Below are 17,856 nucleotides of genomic sequence, written 5' to 3' on the forward strand. Positions count from 1 at the left end.
CCTCTGCCAAGTGTCTCCATATCCTTGCAGGACCTGTCACAAATCAGAACTGACTGCTCCTGCCTGCTGTCTCCATAACCTCTGCCCAGCGCCTGGCACCAGGCAGTCCTAAACATATTTGTTCCCTGAGTTAGATGCACACATAAGGGTGGAAAGATGAGGTTCCTGTCCTTCTTCAAGCTGCCAAACCCAACACATCACTGACTGCAAGAGAAGACAGATGGAGCAAACAGCGGATTGGAATCTTTTATTCAGTAATCAGTCCTGCTGTGTGGATAACATCTTAGCAACTGGAACCCAAGTATGCAAAAATACTGAGTTTTCACAGTGAAAAACCAGACAGTATAAAATATTCCAGTATTGCCTCTTAGAACCATTATTGAAATAAGACCTCTGTTTCAAAGGCAACGTGCTTATTTATTGTTTGTTTTCTATGCTCAATCCCTCCCCCCAAAACACTTATTCAGACAGTAACCCTCCTCAGCCCCACATTACCCACACGTGCTGCGGGGCAAGAAACACTACACAAAATCCCTTCCCGATTTCCAAATGCTTATTGAAGAACGTCCTCCCAGTGGTGCCGAGCTGCAGGAAGACGCAGGCGCAGGAACAGGAGCTGTGCTGATGTTCCACACTCCAGTGCTGGTGCTACTGCCCTCGGGCCAGAGGCTCTGTCTCCCGGAGGAGCCACCGCAGAGCTTCGTGCCGGCCTTGCCTCTCCAGCTCTGCTCCCACCACCTCCCTGCACTTCTGATGGTACTCGTTCACCCAGTTACACTGCAGAAAGGGAGGGGCAGGACATTCAGCATGAACACAGAAGAGAGTTCGCGACCTTACAAGTTATGTACAGCCAAAAACATTTGTAGGCCCTTGTGCTCTTTGGGTCTGAGCTGTTAGGCTGGGCTGGAATCCTGTCCTGAAGAGACAGATCTCTGTTATGTGGAAGTGACTTGTAAATTTGGTGAGGGTAGGAACTGAAGGAATTCATCCTGGGTTTTCAGAGGAGCCAAGGGTCAATTCGGCTGACAAGTAAAGTCTCTGCAAATCACTGCCTCCAGCAAGTCTGAATAGCTACCTTGGCACAACTTAATAAATAGCTTTGCAAAATTGTAACTGGACAATGCACTCCTGAGGCACAAGCTGCCCTATTGATCTGAACAGGCAACCCTAGGGCAGATCTTGGTACCCTTCACATCTCTATTCAGCAAATGGAAATGTAAAACAGGGTTATCATTCCAAAAAGAAGGATGTGCTGAGGTAAAATAAGGAGTATAGTAGAAAAACAGGATGAAATATGCCATGGAGAAGGTAGTGGGAGACTTAAACAGAAAGCTTAAAGTATGAAGCTGTTCAGAAATAAATGCTGCTGAGCAGGTATCAGAGAAGGCCGCTCAGAGTTCATGTGGGCTGAGCAATGGGATGTGCCTGAACAGGGCTGGTGACAAGCAGATGCAGACAATGAGATGGGACAGTCACCACTACAGTCCTTGGGGAGACAGCATGGTAAGACAAACATTTGCCAGAAGCAAATCAAGGCAGGAGTAGGAAAAGAGATGATAGCAGCAAGTATCCTATTAAGGGAACTACCACAACATAATTACATAATTGGTGGGATCCTCACTGTCTTCATCATATAACATAGACTGGAAGAACGTTGACTGAAAAGCTGGTTTAGTTCCCCCCCCACTTCAAAGTGGGTCAAGCTTAAAAATAAGTCAGAGTGCTCAGGATTGCTCTCTGGATCTATGAAATGGAACAATGGCCAGTGGTTCTAGCAAACAGAACAAAATAAGCTGGTTCTAGTGCAAAGAAGGCAATGCAAACCTGTTTTACTTACCTCCTTTTCTGTCAGCAAATTAACATCAATCATTTTCGTCTGGATTGGAACCAGGGTTAAGGGTTCAAAGGTCAGGCTGCCTCTGTTTTTGAAATTGTACTGCAGCAGAAAGACAGAGATTGTACAATTTTAGAAACAGCTCCACCCTGATTACACTTACTCCTTGGTTATGTCATCACTACAGAATAACCAAGGCAACATTCAGATGAGAGGGTAGCAATTTACAGCACCATTTTTCTTACAGCTCAAGCAAAGAATCTCAATATAAGCCATAGTTACTTCCTTCAATGGTCCCTTTCTAAAGGTGAAAATTGTACAGGACTTCAGCTTGATGACTACATGATCATTTTCAGTCTGACATTTCTAAAAGCATAACCCAGCCAGACTGGCAACTATAATGTCAAAATCTGCCCATAGTTTTGTTTCTACTGCCACTGATGGCTCCCTGCCACAGAGGAAAATCCCAACTTGAGATCAACCAATTCTACAGCAATGACTCCAAGGGGCTGAATAAAGATGCTTCAACACAGAAACAGAAAACAATTTAAAACAACTCTCACACACACTTTTCAACCCGTGGAAACTCTGCAGAAGCAAAATTGTCTTCTGTGCTCCCATTATCAAGGGAGATTTAGAACCAGTGCTCATCAATAAGGAGTTTTGGAGACCAGGAATCTTGAGCAGGATTTAACTGTCTGCAGCATGGCCCCACATCAAGTTCCAGTACTTTAAGTTTTATAGTCAGCAAGTCATGAAGCAAGGTGCATCTTGAGCAGGTCATTCACCTTGGTTTCAGCAGGGATGACGAGGACAACGTTTTCTATTCGGATCCCAAAGGACCCATCTTCATAATAGCCAGGCTCTGCAGAAACAGACAGTAATTAACTAAGCCACATTGCTGCACTCTGCAAGTACTTATTCCCTATGGCCAAGCTTCCCCTCTACGTCTTCAGCCCACTGAAGTCACTAAGCAATCTTGACATCAGGCAACCACAGAGGCAAATTTCTGACGCTACTAAATTTGCACAGAAGCCCCGAGCAAGGTGACAGCAGAAGGAACAAGACAGACAGCCCTCAAGCTTCAGAATCTCCTTGGAATTCAAGAGAGAGCACAGAATACTTGTGTTTAAATACCAGAAACTCTGAAAATATGAATGTCTTCAAGAAAAGCAGGTGGGTAACCCCTTCCTCAAAACACTCTTTTAGACACTGTCTCCCTGACTTCCTGAGAGGACTTTGCAGCCCTGAAGGAATGTAAGTCTCTCAGCAAACCCCAGCAGGCTGTTAATTTACTACTGGAAGAATAAGGCGTGCAAAGATTTAACAGCTGCCTCAAATAGCCCATAGCAAAGACAGGATTAGCTCCTGAAAGCTTGGTGTCCACCTTGTACTGCAGCCAGTTCTTCCAGAGTATGCCAGAGCCAGCTGGTCAGCAGAGCTCTTCCAAGGCCCGTGCTGTAGAGAGCAGGAAGCAGCCCTGCAGCACCCCATTGCAAAGGTGCTTCATGGAAGGTGAAAAGCTAATGTGAGGGTCTTTACCTAGAGAGCTTAAATGACAACTAAAACAGCCAGCTGAGGAGGCAGGCCTAGAGCTTTTGATCCAGCCTTTCCTTTACATCAGTCACAATTATTCTCTCTGCATCTTGAAGAGCTTGGACCCTCCCCAGTGACCAGAGAGAATCTCCCAGTGTTAAATACCATCAGAGACAATCATGCCAGCCTCCAAGGGCTCGTCTGCAAAGGTTTTGTAGCTAATGCCACAAGGACCCTCGTGCACATTTAGGAAAGCACCAACTCCATGTCCTGTCCCATGCAGGTAATCCAGGCCACAGTCCCACAAGGCAGAGCGGGCAAAGGAGTCTAGAAGGTGACCTGTGGACAGACAAGGAGAAAGAATTCAATCAAGTCAGGCTCCCTCAGAGACACTGATAATCATGCTGAAGGTTCAAACCTGGAAAACATACAAAAAGGAAAACAAACAAACAAAACCTACCACCACCCCATCAAAAAGGCTCATCACCCACAAAGAAAGCAAGTCATTGGATGGCTAGAAGTCACAGGGCAAATTTGACAATTCTGATATTCAATCCCCTTTACAGCTAAAGAATCCTTCTCTCTTCCATTACACAGGTCTTCAAGAAAACAAAGACGTTTTCAGGAAAGAATCTAATGGTTAAAAGTCCCACAGAAAATTCAGTACTGGTCTTAAAAGGAACTGCACTAATTTAACTGAAAATAGGAGATCTGCCAACTGTATTTGGTGGACTAATCAGCCAGGCTTTTTACTTGGAAGGCCACTCTTTTCACACAGCTTCAACAATTCAACAGAATTTCTGTTGCCCACATGTGAACACCAAGCCCATGTAACCAAGTTCAGACACCCTTCAGTTTCAGTTTGGGTTTCTCATAGCACTGTGCAGCTGCTTTTAACTTGCCTTCCCAAGAATGCAAACTGAAGAAATCTCTAAAAAGAGCTGGTTTTGTATGAGGTGTGGGGATAAAATAACCCTGTAACAAATTCACCAGAGGTGGATGATATGCCACAACTTTTCCTGCACAAAACAGCTCCTTTGTGTGTCATATTCCCATGCATTTTCCCACTGATACAAGAGATTCCACAGTAACTGGAAGAGAATTAGCCAGTCCTTATGAAGCTGGAAAGTCACTTCTCACTTTGATAGGGCCATTAGTAAAGAATAAAGACAACCTCCAAGCACATGTGTTAGAGCACCACTAACTGATGGAAGTCACTACCACCCTAGAGCCAGAGCACTTCCAAAATCCTTCAGACTGCTTGCCTCAGAATTTTCAGCACTGGTTGATGCTGAGACAGAAGGCATCAGCAATCCAGAATCCAAAATCTTGTGATGGAAACAGACAGTTATATCAACATCTGCCTGATCTGCCTAGACCTGTCAATCATAACGCTGTTCTCAGACCACTTAATGGTTCTTCAGAGGTCAAAACACTCCAACTCACCAACCCACCTTTGGTTCCATTTGGGAAGATGGCAGCACTCACAGCTATATGTCCCTTCAGGACATATGTGAAGCATTCCTGTCAAAGAAATGTGTGCCATAAGTAAAGAGGGAAAGGAAAAGCTTTGTATTCCCCAAGAAGGAAAAGAGAGGATGCATCCTGTAGCCAATTGCAAAGGATATGGAAAAACTTGCTCATGCTCTTTGGCTGGTAATGCCAAAGCAAACCGTGAGCAGAAGGAGTTTACATCACTCTGAAGATCCCTCTCCAGTAACTACAGAGAGACTATCACAAACTCAGACTGCAGGTTTAGCAGCAGCATTCACCTGACCTACATGACCGATTCTCTTTGTGGCTCTACTTTTACTTCCTGGGCATATCCTACAGCATATTTTTGTCACTAAGTGAACTATAATAATGAAATTAGTTTTAGTTAAGACTAATAAAAAATTAAAGAAGCAATTTAAAATAAACAAAATTACATTGCTAAATTTCAAACACAGACCTTTTCAGGTAAGTCTGAGACTGATTTTTTATATCATACACTAGGCACAATCTGACTGGAGCCTTGTATCAGACACTGAGCTTTGCACTAAATTAGAACCCCCTGGTTCCCTTATTGGACAAACTAGCAATGTTTATCCTCAGTCTGCTGATTTTCTTATTTCTTAGAGGAAACATGTTATTTTGCAGATGACAGCTGTGCATTTTAAGACAGAAAGGTGTCAATTCTCTAAAACAGTTTATGTTTTGGAAGTCTGAAGTACGATAGTCTCCTTTTCAGTCCTTATCCAAATGCTGCCACATACTGGTAAATAAAAGGTAACTCAACAGAGAACTTTGACTGCATAGCAATAAAGCACATTACTAATTTAAGTATCTCCAATAATAAGGGTCAGATCACAAACCACACTGTGATCCCAACTTACCTTTTCATAGGCTGATGGTGTGCCAAAATGCATTGTCCTGGTCACATCTGTTGTACCATCTCTTCAGAAGCAAACAAAGCAAAGATGCAGGAACCAAAGGGATGGGGAAAAAAGAAAGATCAAAGTGAGAATGCACAGGAAACCCAGTCATACTGCAGCAAACCAACCAAGCTCATAAATGGATAAAGTCATCTGCTCTGGGCTGCACAAGGCTGATGATGTAACTGCTCCTAATCTCAAAAATTCCTGAACACAATGCCCCAGATGTAGCAATAATGATTTACAATTCACACTGTTATCTTTCAATCACAAGCATCCCAGAGCTCTTCCCAAATTAGAATCTAAATTGCTTATAAAAACGATGCTAATTTGAGGTTTAGCAACAGGTACCTGTCCATTGAGAACAGGCCAAATTCAGCCTATTTGTATGGAAGACAATTCATAACAGCTTTAAAACACACTTGTGTAAAAATGACAGCTACCAGCTCGGAAAAGGGAAGTGTAAGGGGGGATAGTACCCCTTTCATCTTCAGGATGTCTTGTGCTAAGATTTCTGCAAATCATCCTGAATTTGGATAGGGGTTAATCTAATACGTCAGAACCTGGCTCTAAGTTCCTTCTGCAAATAGCATTTTGAGCCTGCTGTCAAAAACACAGTGGCTCTTGAAATAACGAGTTCCCTTTGAAACATTCACTCCTGTCTCTGTGCTCTTCCCAGAGCACACAGGCTGTGGGCACAAAGAGCTCACGGTTTAACTTCTCAGCAGGGACAAGCAAAGCACCCCTGTCACAATGCTGTGGTAAGTGCCATTGATGTCCAGCTTACATTGTATCCAAAGGGCTGCTTTTCATAGTGGCACTAAGGAAATCGTTAATTAGGCCATCAGAGGAGAGGAAAAAAGATCTCCTTGTAAAAATCTTATCAAAGGATGTCTGTATGGTTCTTTTACAAAGCTCTTCCTGACTGACATAACAAAAAGGCATAGCTCTAAAGACAAAGCCCATCTCAAAGGAGCAGCCAGGCTTGTCCTGCATCTTCCTGAACAAGCCACTTCTCATCTATTTACACTGGTTAAAAACATCACTCCTTTCATTTTCCATGGAGTCAAGAGTTCCACAGTAAAGGAACTGAGGCCACTGAATGGCACTGTCAAAACAACATTGAGTGAGTTTTCAGGCATGATGCCTTCCCAAAAACCCAAGTGGCCACTGGGATGAGGATCCCCGAGTCTCAGTCTCTCTGAAAAGGCAGAGAGCACCACAGGGCAGTGCTGTCCTGCTTCTTTGCCCCACCTTGTCCTGAGCTCAGCATCAGTCAAATCTGCCCACAAGGCAGATCCTGGCAGGGTAGGTGCCTCACCCAGCTGTGCAGGCTGCTGAGTAGGCACCCCAAGGCTAAGCCAGGGCAGTCAGGCCTGCTCCCTGTCCCTGCAACTTAATACCAAAACCACCAGCTAAAGCACAGCTCCCATCACACTGGGGTTGGGTGGGACTCAGATGGGAACTGTACTTTGACATCTTGTCCCTGACCCAAGCAAGGCCTGTCAGCAGCCCTGATCTGTCTACTCAAACCTCCAGACTGCCTTGCTTGCCAAGGCAAATGTGAGCTGACCCTGCAGAGGTCATGAGGAAAAGAACACATGGCAGTTCAGCACCATTTACCCACTCACTTGTACTGTGCTCCTGAGTCCAGGAGGTAGATCTCGTTCACGGACAGCGTTCTGTTGGTCTCAGGAACTGGCCTGTTCAGTTAAACACAAAGGTTTTTGTTCCACAGTTTTAAGGTCTCCAGCCCACATCTGCAGTCCAGAAACCATATTAACTACAAGCTTGGATGTGTTGGCTCTGATTTCTTGTGGCAGTGATGGAAATCCCACACATGCTGAGCCAGGGATCATACTGAGGAGAGGATTTGTATACAGCAAATGGCACCACAGTACAGAGCTTTTCTGCTTCCAGCAAAACCCTCAACATCTGTTTCTGGATGTATTTCAGAATAGTTGTGGCACTTCATACTCATCTTTCCCAGACTTCCAGCCCCAAAATAGCCCTTTTCTATGGCCCTGAGCAGAGCAGCATCATAATACATGCATGCTGCCAGCAGGGAAAGATCTTTACTTAGTAAGGAGTAAAGAAAGATAGCAAGCAACATCTCCCTGGAGTACTCTGTTGTGACTCCATGAGGAAGTGAGACAGATCATTCCAACTATGTTTGCTGAAGGTTGAAAGGAAAAGCTGTGTTTCTCTTACTTGTAGTGAATGATGGCTCCATTTGGACCTGTGCTTGATATGGTAGCAAAACTCAACTCAACAAAGTCTTTCTGCTGACTGAAAAAGAAGATTGTGATCACTACAGCACAAGTGAGAAGAGCACACCAGACACCTAGAGTGCCCCATGCTCAATTTCACATCACCTCATCCTTCCCCTTGGCCTTAAAAGACACCTGGACAAGCAAATTTGAGAGGAAGAAATGTACAATTTGAAGCCCTCTTCTCCCAACCATCTGTTTTCCAGATCTACTTTTTCCTTAGAAGAAAATTCACAACCCAAATCACCCAGGAAGAGATCTGCTGAACAATTTCTACTTGGTTATTTATTTACTCAAAGGCATTTTAGAGGTCCTGCTGATGTACACAAGGGAGTAACTCTCAAAATAAATGGTGCTCCTTCTCTATCAGAAGAGGAAGAAATCTGACTTTGAAATATAAATTTCTCTGTGGTAAGGAAACAACTGTTTTGTATTTAAGTGTCCTAACCTGCAGTGCTCCTCATTGCTATCTCAAAAGGAAAGTGGACAGGATCCAGTGGGCTGGGACTTGTATTTCCCAAGAGACCCAATTCTTCCCAAACTCTTTCAAGTTTTCAAATAAATCCATTAGTAAAGGTCCTCAGGTAAAATATATCTGCAAGTGAGATGCATTTCTAAAGAATAAAATAAAAACAACGGATAAAAAAATGTCACCCAGAAAACCTCCTCAGAGCAGATTTATTTTTTACCTGCGGAACTCCTCTGCTTTGTCTGCCGCAATAATTTCTGTTACTGTTCCCTTTGGGACCTGGTGGACAAGGACATGGGTTGGATTAGTGCAAACAAGCAAAGAAAACCCTATATGCTTTAACACTGGGTCTCGTCTTGTGCCTTATGAAACCCTGGAAGTGGCTTCTTTCCAGGTTTTCTGTCCTCATTCCTCAGTAATGACAAACACAAACCCACCAACATTGTGCAGGGCATTTGAGAAGAAGGAAGTGGAGACAGACACAGCAGGATTGCTGAACCCTGACTAGGGAGCAGTTAGTGCAGTACTAACTTCACTGAGATGTGCACAGGCAAAATCTCACAAGGCAACATCTCCTCCCAGTCAGGTGACACTAAGGTTATATAGTTCTCTTTAACAGCTCATGCTGTTAAAAATCTTATGCTTTTAAATCAGGAATAGAAGCAGTTGCAGAAAAAACAAAGTGTGTTAAAATTTACTTTAGGGATTTGATAAATTCAAACCTGTGACCCAACTTCCCCTGGACTGGAAATAGGCAAAGCAGGGCAAGAGCTAGGTTTCATAACCCCTGAGGCTGTCTTCTTGAGGTACTCAGACATGTAAAGAGGCACCTTCTGGAAGTCATCAAGTCCTCTCCATAAATAAAGTAATAGACTCAGACATGCAGTGGCATGGCTTAGTAAGTTGCTGTGTAACACTTGGCACTCTGCACATCCACTGAATACTTCTAACCTAGTGAATACACAAATAACTTGTTTATATCCCATTTTCACTGCACCTCCCATCCATAAATGCCAAATTTGTTCATACTGGCAGACAACACTGATTATCATGAGAGTAATTCCAAAGTATTGTATGAAGTTGAATATTATTTCATGATTTACACTACCAAACCAGCACAAGACAGCATTAGCACTACACTAAGCCTGCTCAGGTAATTTCTCACTTGTTTGAGCTTTGGTCTGTATAAAATGAATGGGAGAATGTTTTCAAAAAAATTAATTCAGCCTTGAATAAAAGAATGTTTGAAATCCTCACAAAAAAACCCAAACCACCAGATAAACCCCCAACTGTTTCCCCACTTTTAGTAAAGACACTACAAAGACTAACAAAAAGTTTATGCCAATAAAAAATTTTACACAGCAATAGAACCTCCAAGTTAAAAAAAGTTATACAATACCTCTTTTTCCAGCCAGTTAAAGAGCTCACACAGGGCAACAGCATCTTTAATCTGTGTTAAAATAGGCACAAGAAAAGGGAATTGAGAAGGAGAAAGATTTATCAAGCCTCAGTATAAACAGGTTTTGATGCAAAAGAATTCAACCTGTAAGTTTCAGAAACACAAACTAAGAGATGATTCAAGAGGTATTTTCAGGTTTTGCACCCTGTAATTAATATAACACTGGAAATTTATCTGGAGAGTTAAATGAATGTTAATAATTACTGCTGGGACATATCTTACTGTGTGAAGCCTAGCTTTACCCCACATATCACTTTCAAGGCTATTTTGCTTTAGCAGCCAAGATCTTGCATCTCAGATGGTAGAAGGCAACCACATGACACATCTGGTGATGTGACAGGGGAATGTGTCCTTTGGGCACACAGCCACCACACAGTCTCTGTCACACAGCTTCTGGCTCTCTTGTCTTACGACCCCCTTTTTGTTCTTTTTTTTTTCTACGTGTTTGCAGTATGTAGGGGCAAGAAGCAGGAGATGTGTACAAGAACAAGGCACAGTTGTCCTCAGGCAGCAGGTGACAAAGTGCCTCTTCTCAGTACAACTATTTTTACTTCACCTTAACTAACAGGGAGAGAAAAACATTGAAATAGAAAGTACTGGTTCCCGAGAAGTTCCAGAAAATATGGGACAAACCCAGAACTGCCAGCCCTGCTTCAAGTGGCACATTTCTCTTGTTGTAAAAACTGCTGCTTGAAAACTAAGAGGAGATAAACAAGATAAAAGTTCAGCTCCACCATGAACCTGTTTTATAGGCAGATTCTTTGTTTGAAAATATGAAGCTTCCTGGGAAATCAGCCCCATTTCCAGTGTCCTGATGACAAGACTAAGAGAGTGCTTTGAGGACACTGGCTGCTTCTGAACATCTTGGCCTGGGCTTTTCACCATGTGTCGAAGAATTTCTGTGTGTTATTTAGGCTGTGTTTATTCAAGTGATAACAATTTGAAGACTCTACTGACAAAGACAACAGAACTAGCAAAGGGGAAACAACATCCCTTTAAGGGCCCACACTGCAAACAACATTTCTCAAGTCTTCACAGTCTTCCCACAGAGCAAGGCTGTTTCCTCACACTATTGCAAATGTTGTTCTTCAAGGGAATGCAAAACAAGCAAAAAACCTGCTTCAACAGCAGTAGATGTCTGACAGAAGACCTTTTTTATCCTGCCATCCAAATTCTTATTTGCTTTTTATCCAAAACATTAAAACTGAAAGGAAAATGTTATTTCTTTCCCTAAAAGTAAAGCAAACCTGTTGCCATGTGCAAGGAGACACTCAAGGCTTCACTTACGTGTGCTCTTCTCATGCCTTCTGTTTCCGCTGCGTTCTTCACAGCCTTTGCAATGCAGATGGGGGTATATGGGGTGAGGTATCGGTAAGCCTGCAGCAGAAGGACAGGGATTACTTGTGGATTAGTCAGACTACATAATCCTACAGATTTAATAACTCAGCCTGGCCACAATTTGTACTTTGGCAGCCTCTCTCAACCTTCAGCACTGTGAGATGCTGGTTGCCAACAGTCAGCTAAGTGCACTGGGGAACAGAGAGGAGAAACAGTCCCTGACTGAAGGAAGGACAGCTAGAGGGAAATCCAAAGAAATAAACAACAGCTTGTCATGAAGCAGGGTGAAGACCTGGATGTCCTAAATACCATATATCTATATCAATGTCTGAGCCATAGATTCCTGCTGCTGATGGACACTGAAGGCCCAGAGGCCAATGAGAAACACTAATCCCCGATGCCATGGCAGAACTAAGGCTGTGGAAACAACCTAAAAGCCACCTTGATTTGTTACCTGACAGTCATTCTCAAGTAGCAAGGAGCAAAGGGTACCTAGGCCAGGTACCAAGCACTGAGCACCACCACTGTTAATGATCAGCAGCTCTGACAAACACATCAGGAACTGAGGAAACATGAAAGGCCTTTGCAAAGCTCAGCTTTACATGCTGCCAGTTCTGAAAGGAGCTTACATTGGTGGTTTGAGACAAAGCTTTCCTGTGCTTGGATGGGGTGACCCTGCATTAACAACTAGTAACTGATCCTCTATTACTGCACACTTCCTCAAACACCAGCTGTCCTTAGATTAGCAGGAATGCTTGGCTGGTTTTAGCACATCTTCTGAAATTCACCAGCTGAGATGACTTGCCTAAACCTCACCACACTTGGCATCAGAAGAAGAACCAATTATTTTGCACAGTTCTCTGCTCTTAATATATATGGGGAGGTGGGATGAGCATCTACAGAAGCACAGCCCAAGCAACATGTTGTTTCCTACCTTAAATGCATCAGCATACAAATATATATCACTCAAATTCAAGGAAAGGCCCAGTAGATCCTCTGCAAAGACTAAATTCACATAAATCCTACAGGTTTACAATTTCCAAATACTTAAAAACAGCAAAACAACTACACTACATAATGCAGAAACGGAATTACAGAAGAAGTCACAAGGAAGTCAGAAAAGTCCTTTTATCAGTCAGGATAAATAGTCAGATTCTTAGTTTGGCTTGCCCTTTACAGATACTGGTAAGTACTATTAATCTTCTGTGAAAAGTATATTTACATGCAGCTGTAAACAAATCTGTAAAGGGTTTGCAGATCTGTGTTTAATAACGGAATGGATTTTTGCCAGTGTCAATATTTGGCTCTGATGGAGACAGACAGTAGATGGACTTTCAGCACTGGTGTTCTTCATACCAGCTGAGCAACTGGCCTGGAGTGCTTTGAAGTGGTGGAGAGCCAGGGAGGAACTAGAAAAACTCTGGCTCTTTCAGTGACCCTCTAAGTGGCTTTTAATCAAGACATTTCAGTCTTCTTTGCCTGCTTTCTAGAGCTCTTGAGACAAGGACTCTCCCCACTGCACACAGAGGGCATGCAGCACTGCAATGACTCAGTATCAGGCAAAATTTCCAGTGCTCACAGGGTAAATAATGTCACTCCAACTCATTATACTCCTTTCTCTAGGTCAGACCTTCTGTACTTCATATGGATACTCTACATAAATCAACTACAGCAGCTTACCCAAACTGGGGATAGACCATTGGCTGCAACTACAAAGGGCTTTCTACTCTGAAGTCAAAAGAACAACAATTTATCCTGAATGCTCCATAGACACTATGCTGTCAGTATTCTGTATTAGGAGGCCTAGAAATAGATTGATGGTGTCTGAAGATTTAACCCTGGACAGGGACAAAACCAGTATATTTACTCACAGTATCTGTTAGTTACTAAACATCACTGCAAACTGGATGGTATTCCAGAGAATGTGATCTCTAGCAAACAAGATATGTAGACAAGAAGCATGGAAACCAGTTTATTTGTCCTTCCCCAGGTATCTTTCATAGCTATTAAAATATTAGGTGGACAGTGGGATTCCCAGACAGCAAGTTCAAAAGGATAGCAAGACATAGCTTGTATGGCTGTGCAGAAATTGTTCTGATACTACAACTGTCCCTCGGCAGAAGTGCATGGACAACCAGTGCCTGCAGGTCATCTGTGTCCTCACAAGATTCCCTGCTACAACAACTGTCATCTTCTCCCTCCTGCCTTCAGTAAAGGGCATCACATATTGCCTGATATCCTCAAGGCACTGAACTAAATAAGGGCAACCACCCTCAGACACTCAAATCAAGCCAAATGCACTCTCCCAGAAGTCCTGCTCAACTTTCCTGCTTCAATTTCTGCAAGTTTCCAGTTCTTGCTGCTCGTCCACATGAGGCTGATGCTGCACCCGTGGGCAGAATGACCTGAGTTCATCCTGCTGTCTCTTCCCTCCCCTCTCTCACTTGTTTTATCTTAAGCTGACAATTCTTTGGATAAATCGGCTTAGCGAGCTGGAAGGGCAGCTCCAGCAGGAGCAACCCCAGGATTATCAACCCCTCGATACCTCAGCATGGCTGGATCCCTTCTGCACAAGCTCCAGCCTGCACTGGGCTTGGCAGAGGGGAAACTGAGGCCAGCTGCCCTCATTAACACCCTTCCTAACCACAATGAGCAGAAAAGAGAAAAGCATTTTCCCCTGCTAGGGCCACTGACCTTGGGAATGGCCTCAGTCAGAGCATAGCTGGCTTTGTCACTGAGCCACACTTTCTCCTTGGGTGAGAGGCCTGCACCAACAGCCTGCAGCTCCGACAGGATAGATCCATAGGGCATCACCTGGATCTTAAACTCAGGTTCCAGGGTGGAGTCAAGCTGTAAGTGCTCTCTCACAGCTGGGTCCATCATCCTGTCACCGTCAATGAAGAGCCTGAGAAACAAATTGGAGAGATCAAATAGGTGAGACCACATCTAACAGTGGCTGGAGCAAAGGAGGGCAGGAAAAACCATTCTGGAAACATTTCAGGGAGAAAGGAAATGATGAATTATACACTCTACTTTGTCCTATGTCATTTTAACTACCAGCTTTCACAAAGTTTAAACCCCAACTTAAATTAAGATGTGCCACCCCAATGAGAGGAAAGAACTGACAGCATTTCTATTTGTATGACACAGTCAAAATGGCTACATCCCACCACTGTGCTTGAAACAGGAAAGTAACAGAGGCAAGTAACAGCCACTCTCTTAACTTTTAAGGGCACCATCTGGAAAGAGAAAAGCTACTGTAGTTCTAAGTATCACATTGCTCTCACTTTCACTGAGTTGAAAAGTTCAGCTCAATCACCCAGCCAGGTTTTAGCTCTGATGGATCTAGGTAGCAGCTTACAGGTGCCTCCAAAGGAACCATGCTTGCTGAGGATCAATGTATGGGGCAGTCACAGGAAAGAAACCTTCTGTTATAAGCCAGCCCTGAAACTTTCCTGCACTGTCCCTGTAGTTTTGAAGTGACTCAGCAATTAGATTTTCCCCTAAATTTTGTAATGTCCAGGCCAGCCACATTTCACCCAGATCCCCAAAGGCCCTACACATTATCTCAGGGTGACAGACAGGAGTCTGCCATCAAGCCCAAGGTCACCCAGCAAGCCAGCCAAGGCGCTGAGGAGTGCAGCAGAGCTCTTGGCTGCCTCTCCAGCTCTGATCAGGGGAGGAGAGTAACTAATGTTGGAGACAAAAGAGCTCAGAAAGGACACTAAAGTACCCAAGCATAGGTGTTTTTGAAAAGACAAATATTTTGCTAGAACAGTCTCCCCCAGAAAAATGCATCTTGGGGAACAGAGGAAGGGAATTCAAGCACCTGATTGTGTTCATTCCTATGACGGCGTATGCAAAAAACACAGGATTGTACTCAACATCAGAGCCTCGAAGGTTGAAGAGCCCTGGAAAATAAGAACACCAAGAATCACAGTCCTGGTTCATCTTCTGCAACATCAGACAAAGCCAAAAATAATCTCACAAAAACACAAGCAAGCAATGAGACATCACAGGTGCAGGCTGTGGGTCCATCTCCCAGCCAGCCATCCCACAGCCTGCTTCATTCCTGGCAATCCTAAATTTATGCCAGGAGATGGCACCAGAACCACAGTATGAACACTCCCGGGTGTTTAAACTGGTGTTTAACTTCTAAAGGAGGGCTGGCTTGGAAAAAAGCAGGTACAGGCAAGGAAAACAAGGACACAAAAGGTAGGGTCTGCCCCTTTGTGGTCTGCGCAATGCAATAAAAGCTCACTTTGTAACAGCTAGAAAACTTCAAAGTTACAAACTATCATTTCATTCCAATCCTTTTGACATTTGAGGGAAGACACAATAGGCAAGACTACAATACCCCAAAAAGGCCTCTCATTCGAGCCCTTCCAATATCTCAGATTCAGACTGTACAGTCTTAGCTGTTTTTCACAAAGATTTTATCCCACACAACTCCAAACAAAGTCAAGAGGGGAAGTAGATGTCCAGCATCTCTAAAATCCTGATTTTAGGGTCAAATAAAAACTCCAGGGTATCCAATTAGCTGAAATGAGTTACTCAAGCCAATAAGGCCAGCCAGCAGGACAGCTGGGAAAAGAACCAACATGTCCTAAATTACAACCCAGCACTGTATTCATCGAACTGTGCAAATTCTGCCATGAAAGTAAAAATACAGCTTAATTCTCTCCAGGGAAGCAGTAGGTCACTTGAATGCAGGAAAGAGCCACAAAGAACTTTTTACTGCATGGGTACAAACTTCCTCACTCAGCCAACTCCCAATGCAGTAAGAAGGCAATAATCTTCTTTGTGGCTCTTTTTCTGTCCCCAGAAACTTGTCTGGAGTTTAATACAGTGAACTGAATTAGATAAAATTAAAACAACTTCTCCCCTTCCCCCTTTAGGATAAGAAATCACCCAGGCACCCGAAAATGAGCTGCTCTCGTGACCTTCTCTGGTTCATCTTAACACTCTTGATTCATAACCAAGCTTCACTTTGCTGGAGACATTTAATCTGAAACCACCTCAGGGCACCAATTTATCATTAATTTAATTGGAGATGCGCCTGAAAAGGTGAGACATACAATCTCTGCTCATGCAGGCCTCCCCAGGGAGGAGTCGTATTCTCCCCTCTCAGAAGTACTTCTTTCACGAAAAAAGCTCTTTGCTCAGTGTCCCAGATCCAGAACAGCCCACAGACCTCATCAAGTTGGCTTCACCCAGTGCCAGGGACATTGTGCTGGCAGTGCTGGAGTGAGGAAAACAGCACCCCCATTTCTACCTTTCCAGATCTGACACGGGGCACAGGATGAGCAGCACTCACACCCTGCCAGTGTTACACTCCCCCTATAGCAGTGTGTGCACTGGTGATTTCTGCAGAAAGGACACACAGTACTAGGAACAGCAGTCCTGGGGAAATCACTGCTGTTTCTGGCCATTCTCCCTTCCTACACACTGGGCTGGGAGCCAGGGTGTAGAGACCCAGCCACCCTGGGGCCCCAAACACAGAGGGGACTCTAGTGAGACCCTGGGTTGAAATGATCTGGAAAAACAAGTTGAGCCCTGACATACTTGTTTTAACCAAAGCATTGGCTGAACACTGGAGAGGTAGAGACTGACTTAAGAAGTTGTGACAATTAGGAAGATTACTGTGAATGTGGTGTACCCCACCCTTGCTTTATGTATACAAAGCCACATGTTGCACTGCTTTGTTTATAGCCCAGACTCCACAGCAGAAAACAGTCTCCATTTTTCCAATGGGTGAGGCACCATCAGGATATTTTACAGCCAGAAAATCTCACAGGTCTTTTTCTTTCCATCACGCTGCCTCAGGCTTTGTACGTGACCTTCTCCCTTTGCCTGGGCTGTTTTTTTCAAAGGTGGTGATTTGCTGCATTTCCTGGGCCAGAGCTGTACTCAGGAGCTGCACTGGTGTAACGAGGCATTGTGCAGAAATACAGGCATGCTGCTTGTGACCTGTTACCACCACTGCACTTGATAAGAAGTTAATTGATGTCTAACGAACATGCTTTCATAAGGGCCTCTCACCCTGGCATAGGGTTCTTCCTTTCCAAGGCAGGAAGAACATTTAATTTGTAGAAAGAACTGAGAAAGGAGATGCAAAGACTTACATGCTACTTCATCCAAGGCCGTTACCACAAACCACATGACTTTCCTCTCAGCCATTTTTGAACGGAGGGCTACAATTTTGTCTCTCCAGCTGACCCCTGCAAAACACAACAGGAAAAACTACAGTCTCTAACTGTGCTGGGGATGATGATGTAAACACAGACCAACACATCATGCTTGTGCTCCTCACTCCTTTCTAATAACTGATATGAACTATCTCAAATGAGCTGCCTTCTAGATGCCATGGATTTGCTTTGAAGTCATCCAACATCTAGAAAATGGTTATTTGAAGTTTTGAGGACAGAGGGGTCATTAATGAAGGTTTGATCACCTTCTTCACCTATTCAAAGTGACCACATTGCGCTGCAGCACTGTTTTACTCTCTCCTTTGTAAGAGAAGAGCAAAAGGGGGA

General features: G+C 43.8%; 1 protein-coding gene across 3 annotated transcripts in view; it reads right to left on the reverse strand.

The window, feature by feature from the left end:
* Positions 1 to 221: 221 nt before the first annotated feature.
* The window catches only part of XPNPEP1 (X-prolyl aminopeptidase 1), a 30,433-nt gene continuing 12,798 nt past the window's right edge, over positions 222 to 17,856 (reverse strand). For all 3 annotated transcript variants that reach the window (XM_039709217.1, XM_039709218.1, XM_039709219.1), the window contains 14 exons: positions 17,446 to 17,541; positions 15,150 to 15,231; positions 14,015 to 14,225; positions 11,270 to 11,359; positions 9,923 to 9,973; positions 8,744 to 8,802; positions 7,996 to 8,073; positions 7,416 to 7,487; positions 5,746 to 5,806; positions 4,825 to 4,894; positions 3,536 to 3,709; positions 2,623 to 2,699; positions 1,838 to 1,936; positions 222 to 777 (listed from right to left, as the gene is read on the reverse strand). In XM_039709217.1, coding sequence (XP_039565151.1) covers positions 649 to 777; positions 1,838 to 1,936; positions 2,623 to 2,699; positions 3,536 to 3,709; positions 4,825 to 4,894; positions 5,746 to 5,806; positions 7,416 to 7,487; positions 7,996 to 8,073; positions 8,744 to 8,802; positions 9,923 to 9,973; positions 11,270 to 11,359; positions 14,015 to 14,225; positions 15,150 to 15,231; positions 17,446 to 17,541 — 1,349 coding nt within the window. In that variant the 3' untranslated portion in view covers positions 222 to 648. The remainder of the gene's footprint in view (positions 778 to 1,837; positions 1,937 to 2,622; positions 2,700 to 3,535; positions 3,710 to 4,824; positions 4,895 to 5,745; positions 5,807 to 7,415; positions 7,488 to 7,995; positions 8,074 to 8,743; positions 8,803 to 9,922; positions 9,974 to 11,269; positions 11,360 to 14,014; positions 14,226 to 15,149; positions 15,232 to 17,445; positions 17,542 to 17,856) is intronic.

The sequence above is a fragment of the Passer montanus genome, unplaced genomic scaffold (genome assembly GCF_014805655.1).
Source record: "Passer montanus isolate IOZ18808 unplaced genomic scaffold, ASM1480565v1 scaffold21, whole genome shotgun sequence".
NCBI classification, from domain to species: Eukaryota; Metazoa; Chordata; class Aves; order Passeriformes; family Passeridae; genus Passer; species Passer montanus.